Source organism: Primulina tabacum, chromosome 12 (assembly GCF_025594145.1).
Source record: "Primulina tabacum isolate GXHZ01 chromosome 12, ASM2559414v2, whole genome shotgun sequence".
Lineage (NCBI taxonomy): Eukaryota > Viridiplantae > Streptophyta > Magnoliopsida > Lamiales > Gesneriaceae > Primulina > Primulina tabacum.
In genome coordinates, this window is record NC_134561.1 from 24,981,358 (window position 1) to 25,003,513 (window position 22,156).

The 22,156-nt window shown below is 40.4% G+C and overlaps 1 protein-coding gene across 1 annotated transcript; it reads right to left on the reverse strand.

Annotated features, from left to right (window-relative positions):
* Nucleotides 1-21,196: 21,196 nt before the first annotated feature.
* On the reverse strand, nucleotides 21,197-21,933 carry LOC142520290 (uncharacterized). Its single transcript, XM_075623292.1, has 2 exons — nucleotides 21,676-21,933; nucleotides 21,197-21,580 (listed from the first exon to the last, which is right to left on the reverse strand). The coding sequence occupies exons 1-2, from the start codon at nucleotides 21,931-21,933 to the stop codon at nucleotides 21,197-21,199; spliced, it is 642 nt and encodes a 213-aa protein (XP_075479407.1).
* Nucleotides 21,934-22,156: the final 223 nt, after the last annotated feature.

Here is a 22,156-nt window from a genome sequence, read left to right on the forward strand (position 1 = left end):
TGATGCACCTAAAATGATTAGGGTCTAAATCTAGGTGAAATGGAGGCCAAAACATGAAACGCTCTTTCGAGAGTCAATTTGGCGCATCGCACCTAAATTCTCGTACGACCTCAAAAATTATCCGAATGACGAACGGTCAAAAACATGACCTTCCTAGCTCAATGAGGCACTGTCCAGTCCAAGGCCATGGGCTAAAAGCCAACCAAGAACTCAAATGAGCCTTCTAAACGACACAGCAACTTGCTGTAAATTTCCAGCAGCTGCGCACCCGTGTAACTTGTGTTGTTTTCGAGACTACCGGCCATTGTGGCGTGAACCACCGACCAGAGACTTTTACCAACATCCCAAGGAATGATTTGAACCATGGCTAAGGGCCCTAGGCCAGCCACCATCCGCGTCACACCAAAACTCAACCGAAACTCCAACCGAGAACCAACGTGCATGCGTGTGTAGTGTTTTGCTTAGATCGATGTCTTGCATCGTTCCAGTGGCCATTTGATTGACCATGGCACGATCTAGACATCTAGGAGCATGATATGAACCATGGCTAAGGGCCATAGGCCAACCAAGATCCATACCAAGCAACAAAAGAAACGAAACCATATGCTGAAAAATGGAAGGGGCCGAATGGGGAAAGGGGCTGTTCTTGTTGATTATTTAAAAACCGATGAGCCATGGACCAAGCCACCAAAAGGGCAACTTAGTCACGTCTTAGACATGCTAGGGGAGTGATCGAACCATGGCTAAGAGCCCTTAGGGCAGCCAAGATCAGATCCAACCCCTTGACACAAAAACTGAAATTTCGAACACCAATCTGCGCCTATGGAAAACTTGCTATCATTTCGGTTTTCCAGCAAGCATGGGGGCTGAGTGAATGGGCCAACATGGTCCTAATACATCCTATTACGTGTCTAGGAGTCGCCTTGGGAGCCTGGAGTCGAACCAATCACCTGAAACTCACAAACCAAGAAAAACGTGAAGCTTGCCAAGGAATATCAAAAATTCTGCATGTGTTGTTTCAAAATGTCTTGACATGTATCTCGGTTTTTGCTTGAATAAACATGATCATGTACTGAAAAATAAATGATAATATGACTTGATTGAGGTTTGAAACAAATCTAGACATGCCTGGTTTCGTTTCGAAAGAAAACGAACGAAACGACGACGACGCGGCACGGAGGAGGTGGAGCGCTTCTCTTGTTTTCTTTACTCTCGATTTTTCTTGCCTTTCTCCCTAGCTATGGCTCACGATTTTTCTACTGAAAAGGGGTCTGATTTCACTCTGAATTTTCGAAAAGGAGAGGGGGGGGGGGGGGGGGCAATGGTTAGGAGGGTGAGGGAAGTGGGTGCAAGATATAAGGAAAGAATCAAGACCAAGTCTTCTCATTTTGAATTTTGAATTATGGTTTGATATCAAATCTATGTTGGGTGTTTCTAGAATGGTGATGGCCGATTATTGCTTATTTTCTAGTCTAGGATATATCCATTTATTTAATTAAATTGTGCTCCCAAAAATCCTAGAATTATCCTACTAATTACATGCAAAGAATTGGTCAAAGTTGATGAGTTGGAAAATGAGTCTTCTAGCAACTAAGGGTGGCCGAAAATGCATGATAAAATAAAGGGGAAATGTTGTTTATTTACTAAATTAATAACTCTTAAAAGCCTCACTAATCCCTTAAATAATTTAGTGAGCTAACCCCTTAATTAAATAACTTAAATGAGTTCATTTCTTAATCACCTCAAATAATTAAAGTAAATACTCAAACCTCTCTTACTAACTTAAATGAACTTACTTGCTAGCTAAATTAACTTCTGGAAATATTTTCTGGATCTTAAATTCTATCTCAAAACTCCAACTCCGGTCCGAACTCACTGAAAAACTGAAACGCTAAAATAAAACTACTGAACTGAAATAATAAATAATTAACTTCAAAAAAATGCATTTAAAATAATTATGCAATGAAGTCAATTAAATTTAAAAATCTAAAATTATGCATGGCTTATACGTCTACTGATTTACGGGTTCTACACCAGGTTTCTTAAATTGCTTTCCTCTGGCTTTCAAAAATTCTTTCTTCCCTCCACTGCTGCTGCCAGCCTCAAATCTGGGAGCTGGTTGCTGTGGTCTCGGTGCTGGAGGCACAAATGAAGCACCTTTCTGTCTCATCAGACCGGCTTCTGCTCCCTTAGCTCTGTTCAGGGCGTCAGTAAAGTTATTCAGTCGCCCTGTGTTCACCAATGTGAAAATATCTGGGTTCAAGCCATTGATGAACTGATCAGCAGTAGCTTCCTCGCTGTCAGCCCCACAAGTGGAGCAAATTTCAACAAGGTGGAGAACTTGGACACGTATGCTTCTATGTTCATCTGTCCCTGCCTTAGATTAGCAAACTCTGCCCCTTTGTCCTTCCGGTACGACACTGGAAAGAATCGTTGGTAAAATTCAGTTCTAAATATAATCCAGGTAATAGTCGTACCTCTATGCTCTATGGCTCTCTTTCTAGTAATCCACCATTCCTTAGCAACATCGTGTAACTGGTGTCCAATTAATCGAACTCGCCTCTCATCTGTATATTCCAATGAATCAAACAGCATTTCAATATCGTCAAGCCAACTCTCGCACTCCACAGTGTTCTCTGTTTCTTTCAAAGTTGGCGGGTGAAATGACTGAAATCTTTTCAGTAACGTTTCCATTGGAGTCGGTGTTACATCCATTGGAGGATTTGATGTACTACCCTGTTCTGGGATTCGTCTGGGAGGCATATCTGGTTATCAACAGAATTAGTAACGCAAACACAACAATCAACTTCAGTCCTCCTCTGATCATCTTACTGCCGATCCAGAATCGGTGCTGATCCATTCTCAATAAAACATATTACTATATCAAATCAGATAAGCAAGTAACATGTATTAAAGCAGTAAGACATGCTAGCATTCAAAAGCAGGAAAGAAATCCTCAATCTACCCCGCTCACTAGCCTCTTCTATCTCAATCTAAAGGATCTATCGCTCTGATACCACCTGTTGTGGGAACCCGGACGCTAATCATCTTATTAATCGTCATTGGGACTAATTTAATAAATTATAATAAACAGGGTCTAAATTTTTATTTTTTTTTTAAAATGCGGAACGTAATAGCATACATCTTAACATACACGTCAGTATTAAAAGTACAAATCTTGCACTATATACAAGCAGCCTCAACTAAGGTTTAACAACTATATAACAAGTGTTTAAACCCTAACTCTAGTCCAAGTCCGTAGTCTCCACTCTAACTCGATCTTTCTTCACCTCTGTGACCCTGAACCTGTCCCACCTGTTGCCATGCACACATACAGACAAGACAACAGCCGGATAACTCCGGTGAGATATAAATATCCCAGTATAAACAATGTATCAATGCAATCATATAAAACATATATAAAAGCATAAACACTCATTCAAACATGTATCCAATCTGACTACATGCACCAATACGAATCTGTATTTAAGTCAATGACTTATTATCTTATCTCAACTTATTTCTAATCTAGGGATCCCGATCTAATTTAGACTTTGGTATGCTGTATCGAATGTCTACAATAGACGTCGATCTACATCTAAGCTCATCGATACACCGTAAGTCTAGAGTCCTCGCGGTTCTGACAAAGACTCGGCGGTTCTGCCCTAGCTAGGCTGATCTGCCCTAGACTCAAACTCTGGCTCTGCTATAATTCAATAGACTAAACATATCAATCTGATAATCTGCAAATATCAATGCAATAAAATAAAGTATGTGATTTTGGGAAACTCAAGTCAAACCTAACTCGAGTTGTGCAATCCCGAATCAACATTTATTTATACCTTTTATTCTGTCGCTCTGATACAGTCGAAGTCTCGACTCAAAGCCTGTCAATGTTCAATCTGGCAATGACAATAACGAGGAATACAATATCAATACCTTCCTCAATCAATACTGGATATAATTAGAACTGAATCAAACTCCGTTTCAACAGCATAACTGTACAATCTCACTATACCCAGCAGTACCAATCGATACATATCAATTCTTGCAACTCATGGGCCATAATGATACACATCTGATATCATATCTCAACCCAATTAACTCTGAAATTCATAAAAATTCTATATGATATCCGTTTCTTAATCTGACTTTGATTCTCCGCTGTCTAACATGTCAAGAACAACATATATGACGTGTATTCAATTCCAACAACATCATAATTTCAAACCATGTCAAAACGTAATAAAACTTACGTCCAGTTGTAGCCTGCGTCGATAGGAACTCAGTACCGAAGTCGGATTTAAAATCTACCGGACGGATTTTACACAATCGCGGATTCTAAAATTCAAAAGCTATTTTCCCTTTCGTTTCCGTTCTTTCGTCTGAAGCTTTAAGGATTACTGTATATGTGTGTATATATATATATATATACACGTAACATGCACAAGGACGAGTGACTCAATATTTGTAGCACACGTCTCGCGCATATGCGCGACCCCAATCGGCGCATATGCGCGAGACACTCGGTCTCCGCGCGTATCCTGCACATCGCCTCGCGCATATGCGCGACTCATCTCCGCGCATATGCGCGAGACTCTCTGGAGTTCCTCGCGTAGGCTTCGCGCATATGCGCGACATCTTCCGCGCATATGCGCGAGGGCTTCTGCCTGTTTGGCGCATGTGCGCGCATCCGGTCGCGCATGTGCGCCGATGCTACTGTCCTCGCACAATCCGCGCATATGCGCGAGACTCTCTGCAGTTCCTCGCGTAGGCTTCGCGCATATGCGCGACATCTTCCGCGCATATGCGCGAGGTCTTCTGCCTGTTTGGCGCATGTGCGCGCATCCGGTCGCGCATGTGCGCCGATGCTACTGTCCTCGCACAACAATTTTCACACGCGATCTCATTTCGTGTCTCGGTTAGCCCTTTCATAATTATCTCGATTAAAAATCAATAATCGTAATTTAACACGGTATAAAATCTCGGGCATTACAAGGACCCAAATAGATATGGGTACTAAATTATATTATGTGTGTGACTGCAAGTAACTGGTACAAACAAGAACTCAATATGATATTTGGACAGTGGATGCTCGCGACATATGACAGGAGATGCAAGTGTGCTATCTCAACTGATCAAATACAGTGGTCCACATATCAGTTTCGGGGACAATTCCAAAGGTAGAACTGTGGGTAAGGGTAAGCTTATCCATGGTAATTTTACTTTTAAAGATGTTCTACTAGTAGAAAACCTGAAGTATAACTTGATCAGCATCAGTCAATTATGCGACAGTGGATTTTCAGTACATTTTGACAAAAGCTCTTGCTCAGTTAAAACTTCAACTGATGAAATCATACTAACTGGCAAACATTGTGGAAACACATATAAAGTCAATTGGAATGATCAAACTAATGCACCAGTTTGTTTTATTGCTTCCAAATCATCTAAAAACTGGTTGTGGCACAAGAGATTAAGTAACCTAAATTTTAAATCCATTGCCTATCTGAGTAAACATGAACTTGTAACCGGTTTGCCCAAAATAGAATTTTCAAAATAAAAACTTTGCTCAGCATGTCAGTTTGGAAAATAAGTAAAATCGTCTTTTAAAAACATGGGCTGTAAATCTTCATCCTGATGCTTAGAACTATTGCACATGGATCTCTTTGGTCCTATACCAGTCATGAGTTTAGGGGGAATGAAATACACCTTGGTGATTGTTGATGATTTTTCAAGATTTACTTGGGTTATCTTTCTCAAATCAAAAGACCAAACTGCTGCACAACTGATCAAGCTTTTCAAAAGACTTTTAAATGAAAAATCAGTTGGAATTGATCGAATCAGATCAGATCGAGGAACTGAATTTATCAATCAAACTCTTTCAAATTTTCTAGAAAATGCTGGAATCAAGCATGAGCTCTCAGCAGCTATAACTCCTCAGCAAAATGGTGTAGCTGAGAGAAGAAATCGGACCCTTAAAGAAGCTGCTAGAACAATGCTTGCTAATTCTGGTATTTCTCAAAGGTTTTGGGTAGAGGCAGTAAAAACTACGTGTTATACTCAGAACAGATCAATGATTAATAAGAATCATATGAAAACACCGTATGAGATCTGGCATGGAAGAAAAAGTATAATCACTTATTTCAAAATATTCGGGTGCAGATGTTTTATCCTTGATAATGGTAAAAATTATTTAAAAGCATTTGATGCTAAATCTGCAGAGGGAATATTTCTTGGATACTCATAAGTTAGTATAGCTTACAGAGTCTTTAACAAGAAAACCCTAAATGTTGAAGAATCTGCTCATGTTGACTTCGATGAAACTGAACTAACTAATAAGCCAACTGATCAAGTTGAGCTAGTTGATCGACTGACAGATATCAGTTTGGAGGATGATAATGAAGAAGACAATCATATTAATCAAAACACTCTTCAAACACCCGAACCAGAAGTGTCAGATCAATCAACTGAACCAGAAGCCATTCCTAATGATCAGTTGATAGAGCAAACTGATGATATTCAGTTACCAGCTGAAGAAATTGTTGATACAACAAATACTGAGTACAGATGGAGAAAATCACACCCACCTGAATTGGTAATATGAAATCCATCTGATCCAGTAAGAACTCGCAAATCAAATGCTAAATCTATTTATCTATTCAGCTTTTGTTTCACAAATAGAACCAAAGAAAACTGATGAAGCTCTTGCTGATCCTAACTGGGTAAATGCAATGCAAGAAGAGCTAAATCAGTTTACTCATAACAATGTCTGGAACTTAGTTCCAAGACCAATTTCAAAAACTGTGATAGGTACAAAATGGGTTTTCAGGAACAAACTGAACGAAGATGGTTCGGTTGGACGCAACAAAGCAAGATTAGTAGCACAAGGATACAGACAAGAAGAAGAAATTGACTATGATGAGACATATGCTCCAGTTGCAAGACTGGAAGCAATCAGAATGTTTCTTGCCTATGCATCATACAAGAATTTCAAGGTCTTTCAGATGGACGTAAAAAGTGCATTCCTAAATGGCCAATTGCAAGAGGAAGTATATGTTGAACAACCCCCAGGTTTTGTAAATCACATCTTTCCTGATCATGTATATCATTTGAACAAAGCATTATATGGTCTTAAACAAGCTCCCAGAGCTTGGTACGAAACTCTTTCAAAATTTCTAACTGATCATGATTTTTCTGTTGGATCAGTTGATAAGACCTTGTTAAAATTTACTAAGAATAATCACATTTTATTAGTTCAAATTTATGTTGATGATATCATATTTGGGTCAACTAACCCCAAATTATGCGAGAAATTTGCTAAGTTGATGCAGGAAAAGTTCGAAATGAGTATGATGGGTGAACTGACATTCTTCCTTGGACTGCAAGTGAAGCAACTGGAGACTGGCATTTTCATCAGTCAGACTAAATATACAAAGGAGCTGCTGAAGAAATTTGGCATGGAATCATGTTCAGCTACAAATACTCCCATGAGCTCATCAGTTAACTTGGACACTGATCAAGGGGGAATATCAGTTGAGGCGACACTATACCGAGGTTTAATTGGGTCATTATTATACCTAATCGCCAGTCGCCCTGATATTGTATTTTGATGCGAACACGGATGGTCAGGCGCCAAGGAAAGCATGGGACCCTTTGGAGTTGCCGGAGGGACCAATCACGAGGGGACGATTGAAGAAGTTCAAGGAAGCGTTGCACGGACTTATGAGCAATGAAGAAGGTCTTACAAGCGAGGTGCAAAGTGCTGGAGGATTTTTGATGCATGGAAGTGAGTTTGGAAGTCACAAGAACATTATAAAAGTGATAGATGAAGTTGAGTCCAGCAGCATCGGCGCCCGAGCGGTCAAATATTACCGCCTGAGCGCCATACATACTGTCCGACCGCGAGTAGTACAGAAGCCTTGGCGCTCGAGCGGTAATATTCTACCGCCCGAGCGCGAGTCAGTTTCGGGAAGAATCCTAGTTTCCTAGTTATAGTTTTAATTATTATGGCAACTAGATTTTTTTTGTTATCTTTTGACATAAACATATGTTGCACAAAATTTTGGAGAACTTTTGAGATTCATTATTTGATATTTATCAAAGTTTAGAGTTTTCTCTCAAACTTTTCAAAGCTTCACTTTGTTATTCAAAAATCAAACTTATCAAAGATTTTAACTTTGTGGCGTTTGTCGATCGTGCTTGTGCGGATTGCCGTCGACTTGTTCTTCGAAGGTTCGTTATAATCTCGGTTGTTTATCTCGTGATTATTTGTTGCTAGACTTTTCATAGTTTAGAGGTGAAAATCACAACACACACACTTGATTCAAAAGATCGGGACAACAACGATTCTTTGTTCGTCAGTGAATTGAGGGCGCGATTTGATTTTAATCGTGTTTGCTATTCGTTCGTACAAAGATTCACATCATTTGGTATCAGAGCTTAGGTTCATTGAAATTCAAGCAAGTTATCTTGTTATTAAATTTGCAGATCTGTATTATTTCTTCGTTTGTTTTCAGATCTGTTTTGGTCTATCGTTCTTCGTAGATTTTTTCGTGAATCTGTGATTCTCGAAATTTGTTGGTGTCTTTTTTTTTGGGATTTTCGAGTAGTACTCAGCAAAAAAAAAAAAAAAATTCCGAAAATCCACAATTATTTCTTTTTGATATTTTGTTCTATTCCTTTTTGTGAGTCATACACACTTGCCTCACACAGTCAAAAAAAAAAATTTATTATTATTGATCTTCAAATTACTTCTCTACGCAGTCCAAGTGAGTCGATCACATTTGTTCACAAGCTTAAACTTGATTGTTTGATAAATTCAAATACAAAGCTTGAGCACCTTGAGAGGACTCTCGAACTTGAGTGACATTACTTGAGTGTGAGTGAATTTTCTTTGGAGTGATTAGTGAGTATTTGTTGTGAGCAAAAAAAAAAAATTTGTGAGAAAAGACGAGTGAATTTCTTTGGAGTGACCGTGAGCATTTGGGTGAGGATTATTTTGTTTGTACTAACGTTTTCTTGCAAGTACAAGTTTGAAATTAGATGGAGAGGGAGGTAGGAGATAGTTCGAACCCGGGGTTGTCTAAGGTTCAAATGGAGGCGTTATTTGGGCATTTTAGTAGGATGATGTCGACCCAAATGGAGTCGTTACATGAAAGGTTGGATAAGCTTGAGGTTGATGTTAGTGGGAGTAAGTCTAAACCTAAGGATTTGAGTAGAGAGGATGAGGAGTATGACTTGGGTGGAGATGAGGAGAGTCAAAATGAAAATTGGTGTAGGAATGGAAGAGGTAGAGGATACGGTAGAGGAAAAAGAGGAGCCGTACGGGGTAGATATGATGGGGATAGGGAAGATGGTAACATGGGTAGCATTAAGATGAAAATTCCATCGTTCCATGGGAAATCTGACCCGGAGGCGTATTTAGAGTGGGAAAAGAGGGTAGAGTTTGTGTTTGAGTGTCACCACTACTCCGAACAAAAGAAGGTGAGGTTGGCGGTGGTGGAATTCTTAGATTATGCTCTCATTTGGTGGGATCAACTAGTGACCACTAGAAGGAGGTATAATGAGAGACCTATTGAATCTTGGGATGAGATGAAGAGGGTGATGAGGAAAAGGTTTGTGCCCAATCACTACTATAGGGAGATGTTTAAGAGGTTACAAACTTTGAGGCAAGGGTTGAAGAGTGTCGAGGACTACTATAAGGAGATGGAGGTAGTCATGATTAGGGCAAATATTGAGGAGGATAGTGAGGCGACCATGGCTCGTTTTCTTTGTGGTTTGAATAGGGAAATTCAAGATCAAGTGGAGCTCCGGCACTACTTGGATCTAGACGAGATGGTGCGAATGGCCATAAAAGTGGAGCAACAACTCAAAAGGCGTGGAGTTGGCCGCACCAATCAAATTGGGGGTTCATCATCCTCTTGGAGATCAAATGCGGTGAAGCGTGAGGAGAATAAGGTGGTGACCAAGCCCAAATTTGAGACCAAACCAGAGGCGCCTAAGCAAGGAGTACAAGGTAAATCTAAAACTCCTTCTAATCGATCTAGAGATGTTAAATGTTTTAGGTGTCAAGGGTTAGGGCATATTTCTAGTGAATGTCCTAATAAAAGGGTGATGATCTTAAATGACTATGGTGAATATGAGTCCCAAAGTGAGAGTGACGATGATGAGATGCCTGCGTTAGAGGATCCTAATGAGGGATATGAGGCGGTTATAGGTGAAGCACTAGTGACTAGGCGTATCATGAGTGCCCAAGTCAAGGAGGAGGAGACTAACCAAAGAGAGAACTTGTTCCATACTAGGTGTTTTGTGAATCAAAGGGTTTGCAACTTAATCATAGATGGGGGGAGTTGTACTAATGTGGCTAGTGTTGAAATGGTGGAGAAATTGGGTTTACCTACACTAAAACACCCTCGACCATATAGGCTTCAATGGTTGAATGATTGTGCGGAAGTGAAGGTAACAAAACAAGTGCTAGTGCCATTTTCTATTGGGAAGTATGTGGATGAGGTTTTGTGTGATGTGGTACCCATGCATGCATGTCATATCTTGTTGGGTAGACCTTGGCAATATGATAGGCGTGTGGCACATGATGGATACAAGAATAAGTACTCCTTTGTATTGAAGAAGGAAACCATTGTATTACTTCCTTTGTCCCCAAAGCAAGTGTTTGAGGACCATTTAAAAAAAAAGAAGAGAGATGAGGCCGAAAAAAGAGTGAACTAAAAAGTGAGATGGCCTTTGAAAACAAAAATGAGATGGCTGAAAAAAAGAGTGATAAAAAGAGTGAGATAGCCATACAAAAGAAAAATGAGAGGGAAGAAAAAGAGAGGAAAGAAAATGATAGGAAAGAGGCCAAAAAGAAATCATATATGGCCCAAAAAAGTGAGTTGAAACACTTGTTGCACACACATGAACCACTTGTGTTGATTCTTTATAAAGAGATCCTCTTTAACACAAGTGATATAGCCGGTCCCCTTCCGAGCATTGTTATTTCACTATTGCAGGAATTTGATGATATATTTCCGGAGGAGCTACCTCAAGGACTACCGCCTTTGAGGGGGGATTGAACACCAAATTGATTTGGTGCCCGGGAGTGCATTTCCAAATCGTCCAGCTTATAGGCCGGAGGAGACGAAGGAGCTTCAACGGCAGGTAAGTGAGTTGTTAGATAGGGGTTTTGTGCGTGAGTCCATGTCACCTTGTGCGGTACCTGTTTTATTAGTTCCTAAGAAAAATGGCTCACGGCGTATGTGTGTAGATTGTAGGGCAATCAATAACATAACCATTAAGTATAGGCATCCCATACCTAGGCTAGATGATATGTTAGATGAATTGCATGGTGCTTGTATCTTTAGCAAAATTGATTTGAAGAGTGGTTATCACCAAATTAGGATGAGAGAAGGTAATGAGTGAAAAACTGCTTTTAAAACCAAATACGGGTTATATGAGTGGATGGTCATGCCTTTTGGCTCAACTAACGCTCCTAGCACCTTTATGAGGTTAATGAACCATGTCTTGCGTGCATACATAGGGAAGTTTGTTGTTGTTTACTTTGATGATATTCTAGTGTATAGCAAGGACTTGGATGAGCATGTTAATCACTTGAGATTTGTACTAATCACATTAAGGGCTGAAAATTTGTGTGCTAACTTAAATAAGTGTGATTTTTGTACAAACAAACTTGTCTTTCTTGGTTTTGTGGTAAGCTCACAAGGGATACAAGTTGATGAAGACAAGGTAAGTGCTATTCGAGATTGGCCAACGCCTACTACTGTTGGTCAAGTCCGAAGTTTTCATGGTCTTGCAAGCTTCTATAGGAGGTTTGTAAAAGATTTTAGCACGTTGGCCGCACCAATGACGGCAGTGATCAAGAAGAACGTTCCATTTCATTGGGGCGAGGAGCAAGAGAAGTCCTTTAATATTATCAAGCAAAAATTAATTAATGCTCCTTTACTTGTTTTACCTGATTTTGCTAATACTTTTGAAATTGAATGTGATGCTTCAGGTGTAGGTATTGGTGGAGTGTTGATGCAAGGAGGGCGGCCGGTGGCATACTTTAGTGAGAAGCTCAATGGAGCAGCGCTAAACTATCCCACGTATGATAAGGAGTTCTACGCACTCGTGAGGACCCTAGAGACGTGGCAGCACTACTTGACGCCTAAGGAGTTTGTGATTCATACGGATCATGAATCCCTAAAGCACCTTAAGGGGCAACAAAAGCTGAACAAGCGGCATGCCAAGTGGGTGGCGTTCATAGAGACATTCCCCTACATCATCAAGTACAAGCAAGGTAAGGAAAATGTAGTGGCCGACGCACTGTCAAGAAGGTACATACTAATCTCTACCTTGGAGTCAAAAGTTTTGGGGTTTGAGCATGTGAAGGAATTGTATGTGCTAGATGAGGACTTTAAGAGTTTGTTTGAAACTTGTATGCATGGTCCACATGATAAATTTTATTTGCATCATGGTTTCTTGTTACCTATCCCTAAATCATCCATTCGTGAGCTACTTGTGAGGGAGGCACATGGGGGTGGCTTAATGGGACATTTTGGTATTGCTAAAACTTTAAGTGCATTGCATGAACATTTCTATTGGCCACACATGAAACGTGACGTTGAGCATACGTTTTTGTGATAAGTGCATTACTTGTAGGCAAGCTAAATCTAAAACACAACCACATGGCTTGTATACGCCACTTCCCGTCCCTAGTGAACCTTGGGTTGATATTTCTATGGACTTTGTTTTGGGGTTGCCTAGGACAAAGAAGGGGAGGGATTCTATATTTGTTGTTGTGGATAGGTTTTCTAAGATGGCACATTTTATTGCTTGTCACAAAACTGATGATGCATCTCACATTGCGGACCTACTCTTTAGAGAAGGCGTTAGGTTGCATGGCATGCTAGGACTATTGTTTCCGATCGCGATGTTAAATTCTTGAGTTACTTTTGGAAGACGTTGTGGTCTAAACTTGGCACAAAATTGTTGTTTTCTACTACATGTTATCCTCAAACGGATGGACAAACTGAAGTTGTCAATAGAACTTTAGGAACACTTTTGCGTGCTATTCTTAAAAAAAACTTAAAGAATTGGGAAGATTGTTTACCATTTGTTGAGTTTGCGTATAATCGTTGCATCCATTCAACTACACATTATTCGCCATTTGAGATTGTTTATGGTTTTAATCCTTTGACTCCGTTGGATTTGATGTCTTTGCCTGTGAGTGAAAGGTTAAATATGGATGGCAAAAAGAAAGCTGAATTTGTTAGGGGTTTGCATGAAAAGGTCAAGGCCAATATTGAAAAGAAGAATGAGAAAAATGCCAAGCAAGCCAACAAGGGAAAGAAGAAGGTGGTATTTGAGAAGGGAGATTGGGTGTGGTTACACTTGAGGAAGGAAAGGTTCCCCGAGAAGAGACGTTCAAAGCTATTACCTAGGGGCGATGGACCATTTCAAGTCCTTGACAGGATCAATAACAATGCCTACAAACTCGACCTACCAGGTGAGTATAACGTGAGTTCTACTTTTAATGTTAGTGACTGTCGTTGTTTGATGTAGGTGACGAGCTGGATTTGAGGACAAATCCTTTTCAAGAAGGGGAGGATGATGCGAACACAGATGGTCAGGCGCCAAGGAAAGCATGGGACCCTTTGGAGTTGCCGGAGGGACCAATCACGAGGGGACGATTGAAGAAGTTCAAGGAAGCGTTGCACGGACTTATGAGCAATGAAGAAGGTCTTACAAGCGAGGTGCAAAGTGCTGGAGGGTTTTTGATGCATGGAAGTGAGTTTGGAAGTCACAAGAACATTATTCAAGTGATAGATGAAGTTGAGTCCAGCAGCATCGGCGCCCGAGCTGTCAAATATTACCGCCCGAGCGCCATACTTACTGTCCGAGCGCGAGTAGTACAGACGCCTTGGCGCTCGAGCGGTAATATTCTACCGCCCGAGCGCGAGTCAATTTCGGGAAGAATCCTAGTTTCCTAGTTAGAGTTTTAATTATTATGGCAACTAGATTTTTTTTGTTATCTTTTGATATAAACATATGTTACACAAAATTTTGGAGAACTTTTGAGATTCATTATTTGATATTTTATCAAAGTTTAGAGTTTTCTCTCAAACTTTTCAAAGCTTCGCTTTGTTATTCAAAAATCAAACTTATCAAAGTTTTTAACTTTGTGGCGTTTGTCGATCGTGCTTGTGCGGATTGTCGTCGACTTGTTCTTCGAAGGTTCGTTATAATCTCGGTTGTTTATCTCGTGATTATTTGTTGCTAGACTTTTCATAGTTTAGAGGTGAAAATCACAACACACACACTTGATTCAAAAGATCGGGACAACAACGATTCTTTGTTCGTCAGTGAATTGAGGGCGCGATTTGATTTTAATCGTGTTTGCTATTCGTTCGTACAAAAATTCACATCATATTTGCTGTGTGTATGTGTACTAGATTTCAAGCAAATCCTAAGCAATCACATTTCTCAGCTGCTAAAAGAATTTTGAGATATCTTAAGGGCACACAAAATGTTGGGTTATGGTATTCTAAAGACTCTACTTTCAATTTAGTTGGATATTCAGATGCAGATTATGCAGGATGTAAGCTTGATCGAAAAAATACAAGTGGATCTTGTCAGTTTCTAGGAGACAGACTGATCTCTTGGTTCAGCAAGAAGCAGACATCTATAGCCACCTCAACAACTGAAGCAGAATACCTTGCAGCTGGTAGTTGTTGTGCACAACTGATCTGGATCCAGCAACAACTGAAAGATTATGGAGTAATTACAAATAATTCGCCCATATTTTGTGACAACACGAGTACAATTGCCATCACTTATAATCCAGTTCTCCACTCAAGGACAAAGCATATAGATGTCAGACACCACTTCATCAGAGATCATGCTTTGAAGAAGGACATTAGACTGGAGTATATATCAACTGAACAACAAGCAGCCGACATCTTTACCAAACCATTACCCGAGACTAAGTTTTCTTACTTTCGCAATATCCTTGGTTTAATTGATTTGTCTTAAAATTATTACTAATGTTGCTTTCACTAATAGAATTATCTGTTGAAAATAAGAACACAACAAATTGAAAATAATAATTCATTAAGAATACCACCGTTACCAGTTTACAGCAGAAATCATAGAACCAACTGTATCTAGCCAATCCCTAACCCAATCATTCATCTCATAAATTCGAATTCTAGAAAATGCCCTAGTTTTAAAAATCTTATCAACCACATGCCACTCCTTCCATAACATCGCCTCCAACAAACATTTGTCCTCAATCAAATCTGTAACATGCCTATCTTCAAAACGTTCAAGATACTTTTTTGCCGTTGCTTCCTGAGCAAAAGTAGGAATCGCACCACTTCTACTCACTCTCTGCAACTCATGAATCTTAAACCATGTTGACATCACCTTTTTGAAAACATATTCCTCCATCCTTCTCTTCATCTCTTCTAAACGTGGATTCGATTGCTCAGTAACATGAACGTGTGTACTGCTGCATGCATCAGAGTCACTTGAATCCGACATTTTGAACTGTTGTTGTCTCACATTCTATCATCTTATTTATAGACAGATAAAATTTGAATGAGAAAGAAACTGAAGAGACTCTAGTCAACCGAAGCGTTTTTCTCATTTACCGAGGCCTCTTAACTATAAGTTGTTCATTGTCAACTGATATCAGTCTACCATTTACAACTCAAAAATTAACTGATTTCAATTCTTAATCAACTTATATCAGTTAGTCTTTCATCAGTTCATTTGTTTATGATCATAATTTATTATTTGCAAAAAAAAGAAAAACAAAGATAAGCCAAAATAAATACTTCATTCAACAATAAATATTTGCCTGAATTAAATTTTCATATTTTTCCTCTATATCACCTTAACCAAACAGATAGAGCTGAGGAAGATGTTTTGCAAAAGCTGTGAGAAGAAACTATGCGATTAAGGAGCTCCAGTTCCTTTTGAAGCAACAGCTGATAGATATGACCTTCCTTGAAGACGTCCACCCACACAGCTATGTTCAAGTGCTCCCGCACTTCTCTCAACTCTGCCATCAGCTTGGGAGTAGTAGCCTATCCAGAATTATACAGGAACTCTAGCTCCTGTAACCTTTCCCAGTAGGGAAGACTCTTATAGAAGACTTCGTCTTCTATGGCAGTCTTCCTAGCTTCCAGAGAAAATGGCGAAGCACTCGAGCTACTCGCATCTGTCATTCTTTAGTTTTGAATATTTTTCACCAATATAACTGAAACTAACCGTGTTATGTCTATTTATAGCAGAATATCAAGGAAGCTGAAGAGTCGTCAACATTTCAGCAAACCGATAATCTTTCTAATCTTTGAATTTATTCGCTTTAATTATCTTATGCACTAATTAAGGGGGAATAATGGTTTTAAGAGGTTAATTGAGAAGACAAATGTTAGTAAATTCTCAAACTAAAAGGACACGGTCTTTCAACTGATCTTTCAGTTGGGAATTTCACTAATCTTCTCATATAAGTTAACTGATTAAAATGAATTATATCCTAAATCAGTAAAAAAGGCCAAGACATTGGCTCAACTGAAGTCAGTAAAAAGAAAATTAATTGTGGAAGAATCCGATTAAGAGAAAACTCCTTCCCCAAAGATCACCAAGAAACCGAGAACCCAGAAGATTAAACCAATAACTACAGAGGAATCTATTCCTACTAACAAGCCAATATCTTCAGATGCTCAGCAGCCAATTGAAGCAGTCCCTCTGAAGATCATCCCACCAGAAAAATCAATTGGTGCAAAGAAAGAAACAGTTAGGATCAAAGCCCCTCTGATTAATATTACTCGTCCCACTCCTCTGGCACCTGCCCGACCCAAGGGCATTAGTATTATAAAATGGGTGGATACTACACGAACTGGTCTGGAAATTCCACACATCCTCAGTTCTGACAAAGGTAAGGGAAAATTGACTGAAGAACCAAGGCCATCCAATCCCATTCAAACCCACATTGACCTTGTTTGGGACGAGGTTAATGATTTTGCAACATCAAAACTTCAACTCTATGATGCTTGGACAGCCTATCGTACACAGATTTTTGCCAATCAACTAAGAAAGAAATCTCAACTGAACAAATTCATCAAACTGGAAGCTTCTGTCCTCAAGATAGTCAAAGCTGCCACCATTGCCCAAGCTATGGAGAGAAAAACATGTTTGTTTGATCAGATGAGAGCAAAGAAGTTAGCACAAATTATTGACAAACTGAAGGCTAACTACGTTCCAACAAATCCTACTGCCTATGCTGATCATGCGGTGATCACTCAGCTAGACACCGATCTGATGGGATTGCTATCTCAGATAAAGTTTTGGGAAATGGATCAAGAGTTAGTCCTTCATAAAGGAGATTCAGACGATGATGAAAAGGAAATAGTTGAAGAACCTCCCTCAAAGCAGAAAGAGTCATCCTCATAACAGGCTATTATTCCAACTGAAGAGCCAGTTCAGGATGTGTCTCAATCACCAACTGGTGAACATCAAATGTACATTGAAGCAGTATTATCTTTCGCAAACATTGATGAAAATATTCAGATAGTGGTGCAAGAATCCCAATTGAGTGAACCCATTTCTTATAATGTTGATCATCCCGTTGTTCAAATCAATCCAGAGGTGCCTATCTCTTCAAAAGCACCAGTTCAGCCAGATCCTTCTGCTGAACAGACTATTCCAACTGATGTGCAAATTGATCCCCAAGATCATCCTCTAGAGACACCAATTTTGACTTCATCAGACTCTATTATTCCTCCAGGCAGCTCCATCTGCTGATCAACATCCACTTTCTCCGCCTCAAGTTCCAGAAGACATTGCTGCAACAATCACTTCAGTTCAGAATGTTGCTGGAACAGTAGCAACTAACCAAGAGTTGGTTATATTTGATCAAACCACAAAGGGACCGGAATTCCCTCATCAGTCACCTCCTCCTCAATCCACAGAAATGGATCTTGTTCTTGAAGAGATCCAAAATATGCAGCACAATATGCAGCAGATAATCACTGACATCAAGAAGATTCAATCTACACAATTATCTCACACTGTCAAATTGGATTCTTCAATTGAATATGACTCTGCAAAACTGAAAGCAATTCAAGCAAACATGGATTCTCTCACCAAAACTGTAGATGAGATGAAGAAAGGTCTAGCTCAAAGCCTATTTACAACTCAGGATATAGTTAATCAACGAGTTCAACGATTAGAAACTTCTGTTTCTAATAAAATGGAATTGCTGCAGACCTGTTTACAAACTGCTGTCTCAAGTATCTCAGCAGATGTCAAAATTATTTCAAATGATGTTCGAAAATTATCTGAGAAGATGAAGTTGTTTGATAAAAAGGGGGAAGAAATCAAAGGAATGCTAGAACAACAGAAGAAATTCTCGTTTCAGTAGCAGTCTTCACTGTACTCATCAAGTTACTGATTCAGTTGATCAGTTTCTTATTTTATCTACCAAGAGTCCAATCAATCGTGAAATTCAGTTGATCAATCTTTTATCTACAAAGGGTTCAGTTACTTAATTTTGTCAAACATCATAAAGGGGGAAATTGTTGGAAACTAAATTCTGGAGTTTGACAAACTGATCAACCAACTGAAAATACGAACCAACTGAACTCAGCAACTGGACTTAATAACTGAAATCGACGGTCTGATCAGTTGGAAACCGATCAGTTAATACATCCAGCCGAATGCCTTAAAGTTAAGTATCTCTCAGCTGAAGATGTCTCGGGAAGGAACTTTCAACCGACAAAGAGACATAATAGATTACAACTGAATATGAAACGCCGCACCACAACCAAGACTACCTAGAACAACGCATTCCAGCTAAAGCAATTAAGACGCCGCAAACAAAGTCCAAAGAATAATGAAGTGGAAATCAACGGATACATAGATTCAAATTTATCTCAAGTTACCGTTGGAAAAGAAGCATATAAATATGACAGAAGAGCAGGTGAAAACAAAAAAACGAAGTGAATACTATTCAAAAAGCTTGCTGTCACTCTCTCAGCTCACCTCTTACTTGATTTATTCGTAGCAGTTAAGGCTACAATTTGAGCTTACAAGCAAGTTGTAATAATCATTGAAATTTGATAGTGCTAAGATCAGTTAAGCACTGAAAACATTCTGTTATACTAAGAGTTTCAGTTTTTGGCAGTGTTAAGTCCAAGCTGAAGTGGGTCAGTACAATTCTTGTATTTGATCAAAGTCTTTTAGTGAATATCCTATCCTTGTGATAGAAGGGGTGACGTAGGAGTAATTGAAATCTCCGAACATCCAGAAACAACCCTTGCACATTTTATTTTTGTATTCTATCTTTCAATCAGTTACCTTCCGCAACTGATTCAGTTTAACTGATTGATATTGATCAACAAGATTCCAAGAATCAGTTTGTCACCAAACTGAACTCAAAATTTGAAAAGATCAATTTTAATTGTGAGTGTTTATTCAACCCCCCCTTCTAAACACTTTTGATACGTTAATCGATCCAAACAAGGCAGCTTGAATACCAGCCAGGACAGCCTCATACTCAGGCTCATTGTTAGTTATCCGAGAATCAATTCTAAGTGCCAGTTTAATCTTTTCTCCCGGGGGAGATATTATCACAACCCCTACTCCACATCCGGCAAGGCTAGACGCCCCATCCACGAATACTCTCCATACTTCCTCTTCATTGGGTTGGACCATCTCGGATAAAAAATCTGACAGAGCTTGTGCTTTGATGGCTACCCGAGGTATGTATTCAATGTCATACTCCGCCAACTCTACTGTCCACTTGACCATACGCCCGGACACCTCAGAGTGAGTCACGATCCTGCCAAGAGGACTATTAGTAAGAACAACTATTTGATGTGACAGGAAGAAAGGCCTTAACTTCCGGGCAGTTATGACCAAGGCAAGAGCAATCTTCTCTACTTCACTGTACCGGAGCTCGGGTCCTCTTAGAGCATGACTGACATAATAAACAGGCTTTTGATCAGAGCTCTCTTCTTTTATTAAAACCTAGCTGACAGCATACTCCGTGGTAGATAAATAGACATATAATTTATCCCCGGGCTCCGGCTTCACCAATACAGGGAGTTCTACAAGGTGAATCTTCAAGTATTGGAAGGCCTGTTCACATTTATCATCCCATCCAAATTGTTGGGCCTTCCTCAAGACTTGAAAGAAAGGATAACTCCGATGCGCTGACCGGGAAATAAATCGAGACAGGGAAGCAATCCTCCCGGTCAACTTCTGCACTTCCTTGACAGATCGGGGAGATGGCATGCATAGCACAGACTTGACTTTTTCCTGATTCACCTCGATCCCTCGATCGGTCACTATGAATCCCAAGAATTTGCCACTCTTTACGCCAAAAATACACTTGGCAGGGTTAAGCTTGATCCCGTATTGTATGAGAGTGGAAAAAGTATCTTCAAGATCACCAATAAAGCTTGCAACCTCCCCAGTTTTGCCCAGAATATCATCCACATAGACTTCCACATTTCGCCCCAACTGCTTCTCGAAGACTCTATTCATCAGATGCTGGTAAGTAGCCCCTGCATTCTTCAACCCGAAAGGCATTACAATATAACAAAATGTACCTCCCGAGGTGATGAAGCTGGCTTTATCTTGATCACTCCTGGCCAGGGGGATTTGATGATACCCCTGGTACGCGTCCATGAAGCTTAGCAATTTGAAGCCCGATGTGGAATCCACCAACTGATCAATGCGGGGCAGAGGATAATGATCCTTGGGACAAGCTTTATTAAGATCGCGGAAATCTACACACACGCGCCACTTCTCGGTAGACTTGGGCACCAAGACCACATTCGAGAGCCATGAAGGGAATTGAATCTCTCGAATATGGCCAGCCTTCAGGAGCTCTTTTGCTTGCTCATCAATAACTTTGTCCTTTTCAGGACCAAAGTGTCTTTTTTTTTTGCCTCAGCGGGTGAGATCCCTGGAGGATGTTCAATTGGTGCTCCGCTACCAGGGGAGAAATCCCTGTCAACTCCTGTTGGGACCAGGCAAACACATGAATATTAGCTTTTAAACAGTTAACCAGACTAACTCGGGTGGATATGCTGAGATCCCGAGCAACACGGATTTGTTGGTCTGGTCCGATTTCTACCACTTCCTGCTCCTCTTCTGCTACAAAGTGCACCTCTCCTCTTTCCATCACTCATCCTTCTACTCCATACACCTTTTCCTTTTTCCCTTCCCTCCTGGTCTTGCTCTTATCAGCCCGGACTGCCTCCACATAGCATTTTCGGGAGGATGGCTGATCTCCTCGGACTTCCCCCACCCGGGCTCCCACTGAAAACTTTATCTTTTGGTGGTATGTGGATGCTATGGCTCTCAGTTCGTTCATAGCCGGCCTCCCCAGAATGATATTATATGATGATGGGGAGTCCACCACGATAAATGAAGTCATCACCGTCTTTTTAAGATCCTGAGAACCCAGGGTTAATGGCAAAACAATTTCCCCTTCCGGGTAAACCACATGGCCAGCAAAACCAAAGAGGGCAGTTTCCACAGCCTCCAAGTGATAGCCCTGCAAATCCATCTGCATAAAAGCATCTTTAAAATTTACATTAACAGAGCTGCCCGAGTCCAGAAGACTCGTAGAATATCATAATTTGCCACTCGGGCTTGGATCACCAGGGCATCGTTGTGGGGCAGATTCACCCCCTCCAAATCTTTCGGGCCAAAATTGATGACCGCCTCAGTCCTTCTCGCTCCCTCCACCTCCAAACACTCCCCCCTCCTACTTCTCGACTTCCTTTCTTGGTTGGAGTCTCCATCAATAGAGCCTCCTAATATCATCTTAATCAATCCCGTAGCAGGGGGCGAATTCCTTTTCCTCTCGGGTTCAGGCTCCCTTCTTCTACTGGGCTCAATCCTCGGGATTTTTCTCATACTTCCTCCTCGGGCGCTGAATCCTGATTGCCGAGACGTCCAGGGTAGCACTCTTGGCCTCTGACTATTGTTGCTGGGTCCCGGGATGGAAGTTGAGACATAATTCCCCTTCAGTGTTTTGCAATCTTCAGTGTTATGGTGGCACACTTTGTGAAGAGAGCACAAAATCCTTTCGGATCTGGCCGGGATAACTGATGTTCTGGGGCCAAATCTCTGCTGCATT

What these genes read in the sequence shown, in the direction of transcription:
- LOC142520290 (XM_075623292.1), bottom strand. Translation starts at nt 21,933, where the DNA reads ATGAGAAAAATCCCGAGGATTGAGCCCAGTAGAAGAAGGGAGCCTGAA. An exon ending in TGCCCCACAACGATGCCCTG is followed by an intron (nt 21,581 to 21,675) that starts GTGATCCAAGCC and finishes GCTTTTATGCAG; the next exon opens with ATGGATTTGCAGGGCTATCA.